We start from the raw sequence: 8,095 nt of genomic DNA on the forward strand, positions 1-8,095 counted from the left end.
CCCCTCCCCTCAAAAAAAAAACAAAAAAAAACCGGTATCTGTTCGATTGCTGACAAAGAGGTACACACAGCTTGGACGAGTTCAAGGCTCTCGTCGACTCCGGTGACAAGATCATCGTCGACTTCAAGGCCGTCTGGTGCGGTCCTTGCAAGGCCATCTCTCCCATCTTTGAAAAGTACGTCTTCCTCCTCCTCTTCTCCCCCCCACCTCTCGTATGCCGTCTAACGTCTCTGAACCCCGACCCTAGGCTCTCCGACTCGGCCGACTTTGAGAATATCAAGTTCGTCACCGTCGACGTCGACGAGGCCCCCGAGATCAGCCAGGAGGTCGGCGTCAGCGCCATGCCCACCTTCATCACCTTCAACGGCGGCAACAAGGTTGGCACCCTGACCGGTGCCATCCCCGCCAAGCTCGAGGAGCTCATCAAGTCGGTCCACGCCCTCTAATCGCGATACCCTTTTATCTACGAAAAGAAGAACTGTAATACAATGAGCGGAGCGGATGAATAAAAAAAAACAAACTTGATCAGAGCGAGACCTTTCTGCTCTTGTTTCCCTCTTTTCTTTTTTGGGAGGGAGGGTTTTGCAGTGTCTTGTTATTCTTATGTGATGCAAATGTTATTAAAAAAAAATATAGCGAACCTGAGTACAAAACATTGTACCGAAGGGGGAAAAAAAAAGCCTCGATTGGCATGCATGTCTGGAATATCTGCATGACATATATACATTGTACATATTACTACATGCTGATGGTCGGGGTGCACGTTTTTATTTTTATGAATTTCCTTTTTTAATAATATCTATCCGATTCGTATGGCAACGAGGTTATGCGTGCATGTCACGGGGTCGTACCTACTACGCACATCCACCCGCCCGTCGCGTCACAGGGTAAACGTGTCTCAAGAGCGTCAAAAAAACGTCAAGAGCTCACTTTGAATAGCAACACCTCTCTCTCTCTCTCTCTCTCTGCGCCTCGCTCCCACCACACCCACCAGGCGCAAACGCAGACGTTGCAGCGCGGGAAGACTGGAAAAGAAAAGAAAGAACAAGGGGAAAAGAAGAGAGAAAGAGAAGAAGAATAAGAAGAAGAGGATGGCCGACCGCACGCTTCCATGGCCCATTCAGGATGCCATCGATATCATGGCCGGTCGCCACACTCTGTCAAAGTACATCCCCCCTGTTCTCTGGCTATTCGATGGTGTCTTGACCAGTCTGATAATCTGGAAGGTTCCTTGTGAGTCTTCTTCTTGCTTCTCTCCCTCTCTCCTCCTCTCCTCCTCTCCCTCTCTCTCACTCTCTGCCCTTTTCCTTGTCAATAAATACATCATGTATATATACATATGTATATACATGAGAATTTGAGGAACCATTTGAAAAAAAAAACCATAATCTGACAGGAGAAACAAGACACCGAAATCGATTGGGTCGCCTACATGGAGCAGATTGGCCAGTTTGTCGCCGGGGAGAGAGACTACACCAAGATGGCCGGCGGGACCGGTCCCCTCGTCTACCCTGCCGCTCACGTCTACACCTTCACGGGGCTGTACTATCTCACTGACCGAGGGAAGAACATCCTCCTGGCTCAGCAGCTGTTTGCCGTCTTGTACATGGGTACGTTGGCACTGGTGATGCTGTGCTACTGGAAGGCCAAGGTATGTCCTCCCTCTCTATTCCACCCTCTCCTCTTCTTCTCTTTCCTCTCTCCTTCTTTCTCCTTCTTTTCTTCTTCTCCTTTCATCTTTTTTTCACTTTGTTGTGTGTGTATATATATGTGTGTGTGCGTGTGTGCGTGTGTGCGTGTGCGAGAGAGAGAGAGAGAGAGAGAGAGAGAGAGAGAGAAAGAGAGAGGGATGAAAAATGTAATGATTTATATATATATATGAGGAAAACTAATGCGGTTCTACTGCAATCAAGGTACCACCATACGTATTCTCCGTCCTGGTCCTTTCCAAACGACTCCACAGCATCTTCGTCCTGCGTTGCTTCAACGACTGCTTCGCCGCCTTCTTCCTGTGGCTGTCCATCTTCTGCTTCCAGCGACGGATGTGGACCTTGGGCGCCGTCGCGTACGCCTGGGGCCTGGGCATCAAGATGTCCCTCCTGCTCGTGCTCCCGGCCGTGGCCGTCGTGCTGTTCCTCGGCCGTGGACTGCGGGGCAGCCTGCGGCTTCTCTGGCTGGTGCTGCAGGTCCAGGTGGCCATGGCCGTCCCCTTCCTCACCACCAATGCGGGCGGCTACCTGGGCCGGGCGTTCGAGCTCTCCCGCCAGTTCAAGTACGAGTGGACCGTCAACTGGCGCATGCTCCCGGAGGACGTGTTCCTGAGCCGCGAGCTGGCCGTCGCCCTGCTGGCGGGCCACGTCGGCGTGCTCCTCCTCTTCATCGGCAACAGGTGGGTGGCGCGCGCGACGGCCGGCAGGTCGCCGTGGGCCATGATCCCCGACCTGCTGCGTCTGCGGTCCCCGTTCCGCACCAGGAGGGAGGAGGAGGACGTCGCCGGCAGGGTCACGCCGGATCTCGTCATGTCCACCATGCTCACGGCAAACGTCGTCGGCCTGCTCTTCGCCAGGTCCCTCCACTACCAGTTCTACGCGTACCTCTCCTGGGCGACGCCGTACCTCATCTGGAGGGCGGGCCGCGCCGGTGCCGGCGTCTGGGCAGTATGGATCCTGCAGGAGTATGCGTGGAACGTCTTCCCCAGCACGGACCTGAGCTCTGCCATCGTCGTCGCATCGCTGCTTTTTACCGTCTGCGCTGCGTATCTGGCACCCGCAGAGGAGGAGATGCATGCGGATGATGGCGATGAGCAGCAGTTGTCTGCCGCTACTGAGTCCAGCAAGACAAGGTGATGCGGCCGTGCGTATGGTGACATCTTTCTTCTTTCATTCTATCTCCTTTTCTACTCATCATCTTCGGAATCGCTGGGCGGCATCTTGCCAACGTTTGATTCGTCTTCGGAATCGCTCTCCCGGCGGGTGAACTCTTTGGGCCTGGGGTTTTTTTTTGGTTTTTTTTTTTGGGTGTTGTTTGTCAGTCATCTTCAATGCGCCGGAGATGCAAGAAAAAAAAGGACAGGCATACCAGTACGACTGCTTCCGCCAGAACTTTTCGTCCCTCACGATATTCACAATCTCCCCCACGGCTCGCGCATCCTGCGTATCACCCTGGTACATCTCCGCCAGGACAAAACCCCTCCGTCGGACCCAGATGGTGTTGCGGAACCGCTGAGCCAGCTCGAGAACTAGCGTCTTGCTGTCGGGAAGCTCACACCTGTACAGGTTGTTGCCCTCTGGCTTGACGACTCGGACGACGGACTGGTTGGGCTGGAGGGAGTCGGGAGGATTGAGGGATTCCTCTGCTGCGGCGAGGACGTTGCGCTTTGGGCGACCCATACCTGCGTTTCTCTATCGTCTCCGCTCTTGTATTGTTTATTGTTGTGTATAATTAGACGGGGAAATGAGAAAGATGAAGAAGAAGAGAAGAACCCATCAAGGAGTATATTTCTCCCCTAAAACTTGATGCTGGAAGAAAAATCTACGTGGGGCAATCTGGTGCGCCGTTGATGTGGAGGAGCTTGGCGGTGGCGCGGGGTTTGGACGTTAGTAATATTATTACTGTAAAATGATAGTAAACATTCCAGAACAGACAGAGCATAGAGGTGCAGATTACAAAACGCGGAACCACACACTACGGAGTAACCGATAGTCCGGAGGTATTGCTGGTGTGATTTGATTTATATTGCTTAGTTGTGCCTCGATCGCTGAGCGTAGCATCCCTATTGGGGCAAGCTCATCCCCGACTCTTCTTGAAGATCTGCTTGGCAGCCGGCTTCATGATTCCTCTCCTCAGCCGAGCTGTAATGGTAGATGGACTGAAGCGTCGGGTCGTCGACGGTAGCACAGATCCAGGGCCGGATGGCCGTCATGTGCCGTTTCTCCATCTCGTTCTCGCGAACCTCCTGCTCGTACCCTTCACATATGCCAAACAAAGAAAACAAAATGTACCCTCAATCGCTGCCTCGTCGCTGCCTCGAACTTGACGTCCTCTCTCACACGCCTTCACCGAGTAATTCGTCCGCTTCGGTCCAGGCTCTCAATCAACTGCGGGACAGAGTAAAGATGTGGAACCACGCTATTACCGAGTGATCGATCCTACTATCCATCCCTTGATCGCACGATACCAGATACCCACAAGGGACTGCCACTGGCACCACTAGTCGCTACTACTATTAACCGTGTACATTCACAGCTACCGACCGCGATGCCGTCGGTCACATTTCCTCGGTCCTACAAGGGGGGGGGGAGGAGGAGGGGGTTCCTACAGGGGGATCCTACAGGAGGGGAAGGAACCTATTTTGAAAATGTGTCAAGCGTGAAAAGTCTGGATATTGTTTCTTTAATTGCAAGGTTGCTTTTTGATATACTGGTCAGGTATCTAATTCTAAAGGGGAGGTTTGCGTCTATAAAGGCGTCTATAAAAAAAACATCTATCCAAGTGTTTCAGACGGGATGGGTGTGCGTGCGTGTCTATGCGAATATGTATTCTCTCCATCCCATCTTTATTATGACGTGGGGTTCTCTGACCACGTATGTTGAGACTCCTTCACATGCTGTGTGACTTGTCTCCTCTCTCTTCTTTTCCCATCGTCCTGCAAATCACAGGCGTTCTCGGAAAGAAGACGAGAGATGAAGAGAAGGGAGCAGCCTAGATGCGTCCCTTGGCAGACTCCTGGACGGTAACTTTGCCGGCAACGATGTCCTTGCAGGTCTGGAAGATGGTGGACCAATCGCGGAAGGTAACGAAGGGGACATTTTCGTTCTCACAGTAGGTGACAAGGTCTGTGCATGGGGGGTTAGAACGTATTCCAGGAGCAGATGGAAAGAAAGAAAGAGAGAGGGAGAGGGAGAGGGAGAGGGAGAGGGAGAGGGAGAGAGTGTGTGTGAGTGAGTGTGAGTGTTTACCCTTGTCAGCCTTTGCAAAGAGGAGATCCGTCTCCTTGGCAGCGGACAGATCGGAGACGCCGTCACCGGCGTAGAAGAGGGTAGGCCGGTTAGGGAGGGACGAGTACTTGCGGATCTCGATGGACTTGTCGTGGCCGTGGATGCTGTCGTCGTGGTACTTGATGGTCCACCCGGCCTTCTCGTTGATGGATTCCTTGCCCGGGGCGACCTGGACGTCGTTGCTGACGATCTGGATGTCCCAGGTGCCGTTGCCGAGGAGGGTGTCGAGCAGGTTGCTGATGACGGGGGTCATGCCTCCGCTGAGGATGATGACGGGGATATTGTTCTCGCGGGCCCAGGTGTAGAACTCCTTGAAGTAGGGGTCGAGCTTGATGTTGGCCTCGAGAAGGCGGACGCACTCGTCAAAGGGCGTGTCGACGCTGTCGAGCATCTTCTGGAAGGTGTCGCGGAAGTGGCTGGTACCCGAGAGGACCTCCTTGTTGAGCTCCTCACGGCGCTCGCGGCCGAAGCCCAGGTTGTCGGTCATCCAGTCGTTTGAGTCGGCCGTGGTGACGGTGCCGTCAAAATCCGTGAAGAAGATGAATTTGGGGTTGGAGGCCATGGCGGGCGCGGCGTCGGCGGAAGAAGACATGATGGTCCTGCCTGTCTGTATCTCCCGGCTTTCGATTCCTTTCGTTTCCTTTCGAGAGCAGTGCTGGTGTTCCTCGGGAAGATGTACGTGAAATACAAGGCGGCACAGAGGGTGATGTCGACTGACGTAGTGGTTGAGGTGTAATAAATGTTTTATTTTTAATGAAAAAGGAGGGGGAGGGGCAGATCAACGGAGTGGAGGGGCATTATTATTAGTCTAATAGCAATATTACGTACGTACTTTACGCGCTGCCGCTCCGATGCCTCCCAGACCAGCTAACGGCAAGTCTTTCTTTCTACTTCTTTTTCTCTCTCTCCTTCCTCCCTCTTTATATATACAAAATTAATTTTAAATTATTCTTTTTTTTCAAAAAAAAAACACTCTCTTTTTCTCTGCTTACAATTAGTCGTGTCATCATCAATTTGGTTTCCAACTCGTTGAGCAAAAAGGCGCATCTTCTCTGCTTCCCCATCCATGAGGGCATCCCTCCATCTCCCGGACACCACCCCCCCCACCTTTAGCGCTGCACTCGCTGTATTTCGGCCTTCGGCCTCCCCTGAGAAGCGGATCGGAACCGCTGGGGCATCGTCGGGCCCAACAGAAGACTGAGAGCTGCCCGCGACGTACCCACCAGAGAATGAAATATTCCGGAAGGCGGTCAGGGGGTGGTGGCATTGACGAGTCTGGCAGAATCCTCGGAAGCTCCCCATCTGACCGTCAACACACACTTTCTTCTCAATTGATGGGAGGGAAAAACTCCAGACGATCGACCTTCCCTCCCCCCGCCCTCTGAGACGCGACCGCCGCAAGTCTCGTTCTCACTCAGAACTGCTCCCCCTTCCTCCCAACCCCCCACGGAGATGCAAGCTCTAGGTCGTCCGGTGGCTCACGTCGCCGTCGGAAGACCTTTGCTGGGCATCCGGCTGGCATCGCGGTCGGGACTCGGCATACAGCGGCATCCGGGCCGAGAGCAGCAGCAGCAGCAGCAGCAGCAGCGGGGACATGCCTGTCTGCAGCACCGGACACGAGTCGCCCATACACGATTCTTTTCTTCTTCCCCACCGCCAAAGACGGATGACAAGGAGTCGGCATCGCCGGAATCCCCGTCACCAAAGGAGCAGGAGCAGGTACAGCGAGAACCGCAGCAGCGGCAGCAGCCGCAAACCCCTCCCAAAGACACCACCTCGGCACGTACACTGGCCAATCAAGCGATCGAGATGAAGGAGCGGTTCAGCCAACTGATGGACCGACTTCAGAACCGGACCTTGGACGCGTCGCACACCATGAACGACCTGACGGGGTACTCTGCCATCGAGGCGATCAAGGCGGAGAACGCGACGCTGGAGCGGGACCTGGCATCTGCGCACGCCGCGCTCCACGCGGCGCGGCAGTCGTACAAGTCCTCCAACACGCGGCGGGCGGCGACGCAGCGCGAGGTGACGACCCTGCTGGCGCGCAAGGAGTCGTGGACGCCGACCGACCTGGAGCGCTTCACCGAGCTGTACCGCACCGACCACGTGCTGGAGGGGGAGGTGTCGGCGGCGCAGGAGGCCCTGACGGAGGCCGAGGCCGCCGAGCAGGCGCTCGGCCAGCGCCTCAACTCGGGCATCCTCAAGCGGTACCACGAGGAGCAGATCTGGAGCGACAAGATCCGCAGGGCGAGCACCTGGGGCACATTCGGCCTCATGGGCATGAACTTCCTGCTCTTCCTCGTCCTGCAGTTCGTCGCCGAGCCGTGGAAGCGCAAGAGGCTCGTCAACGGCGTCGTGGCCCAGGAGAAGGAGGCCCTCATGGAGGTCCGGGCCGAGCTGGAGGCCGTCAAGTCCGCTCTCGTGGCCAGGCGGGAGGAGGAGGGCGGCCGGATGAAGCCGCCGGCGGAGGAGGAGCTGATGGTCGACAAGATGATCGCCGCCGCGGACGATGCCACGGTCACGGTCAAGGCCGCGGCAGCAGAGGTCGAGACGCCGTCACCGTCGTCATCGTCGTCACCGGCGCCGGCACCGGCACCGACAACCGCCCCTGCGGTGGCTGACGAGGCCGAGGCGCAGGCTCGGGCTGGGCCGTGGGAAGGTCTCGCCTGGAGGCAGCTTCTCGCCGAACCTGCCAGGTGGACAGAGGCGGCCAAGGATCTGTACAGCGAACGGCAGTTGCATCTACGCATGAGGGACGTGTCTGCCGTGGCGTTGGAGGGCGTGGCCATCGGGGCCGCCATGGCCGGGAGCGTTGCCTGGATGCTTTCCCGGAGGAGTTAGAGGACAGTAGTAGGAAGTCACCATATCATTCCTTGTACCATTACCGGGGGGTTTTTTTTTTCCTTTCCTTTTTTCATCCATCGCATCTATGTATTAGAACCATTCATCTATATTTCTCTATGAAGTGTCTTGTATCACCACCCCCCCTTCCCCCTCCCTCCCCTCTCTTCTCTTCCTTCTTCTCCTTCCCACGAGATGATGGGCCGGAATTTCGGAAGGCGATGTGTGACGGTCGGCAACATTCCAGCTAACCG

At 55.4% G+C, this 8,095-nt stretch overlaps 5 protein-coding genes across 5 annotated transcripts in view; 3 read left to right on the top strand and 2 right to left on the bottom strand.

Annotated features, from left to right (window-relative positions):
• The window catches only part of GMORB2_0634 (thioredoxin 1), a gene marked incomplete at both ends in the record, with an annotated part of 1,502 nt that extends 1,056 nt beyond the window's left edge, over positions 1-446 (top strand). The window contains 2 exons of the mRNA XM_035462619.1: positions 71-175; positions 248-446. Of these exons, the coding sequence (XP_035325549.1) occupies positions 71-175; positions 248-446 (304 nt within the window). The remainder of the gene's footprint in view (positions 1-70; positions 176-247) is intronic.
• Positions 447-1,091: 645 nt separating this feature from the next.
• On the top strand, positions 1,092-2,846 carry GMORB2_0635 (alpha-1,3-mannosyltransferase; the record flags this gene model as incomplete). The annotated part of the gene is made up of 3 exons (XM_035462620.1): positions 1,092-1,197; positions 1,470-1,602; positions 1,964-2,846. 3 exons carry the CDS (start codon positions 1,092-1,094, stop codon positions 2,844-2,846), a joined length of 1,122 nt encoding a protein of 373 aa, XP_035325550.1.
• A 50-nt stretch (positions 2,847-2,896) lies between these two features.
• GMORB2_0636 (putative RNA-binding protein EIF1AD) lies at positions 2,897-3,389 on the bottom strand (the record flags this gene model as incomplete). The annotated part of the gene is made up of 2 exons (XM_035462621.1): positions 2,897-2,987; positions 3,079-3,389. The coding sequence occupies 2 exons, from the start codon at positions 3,387-3,389 to the stop codon at positions 2,897-2,899; spliced, it is 402 nt and encodes a 133-aa protein (XP_035325551.1).
• A 1,312-nt stretch (positions 3,390-4,701) lies between these two features.
• GMORB2_0637 (Pyrimidine 5'-nucleotidase (UMPH-1)) lies at positions 4,702-5,589 on the bottom strand (the record flags this gene model as incomplete). The annotated part of the gene is made up of 1 exon (XM_035462622.1): positions 4,702-5,589. One exon carries the CDS (start codon positions 5,587-5,589, stop codon positions 4,702-4,704), a length of 888 nt encoding a protein of 295 aa, XP_035325552.1.
• An 860-nt stretch (positions 5,590-6,449) lies between these two features.
• On the top strand, positions 6,450-7,841 carry GMORB2_0638 (sensitive to high expression protein 9, mitochondrial; the record flags this gene model as incomplete). Its single annotated transcript, XM_035462623.1, has 1 exon — positions 6,450-7,841. One exon carries the CDS (start codon positions 6,450-6,452, stop codon positions 7,839-7,841), a length of 1,392 nt encoding a protein of 463 aa, XP_035325553.1.
• Between the last annotated feature and the right edge of the window lie 254 nt (positions 7,842-8,095).

The sequence above is a fragment of the Geosmithia morbida genome (genome assembly GCF_012550715.1).
Source record: "Geosmithia morbida isolate 1262 chromosome Unknown scaffold_0, whole genome shotgun sequence".
Lineage (NCBI taxonomy): Eukaryota > Fungi > Ascomycota > Sordariomycetes > Hypocreales > Bionectriaceae > Geosmithia > Geosmithia morbida.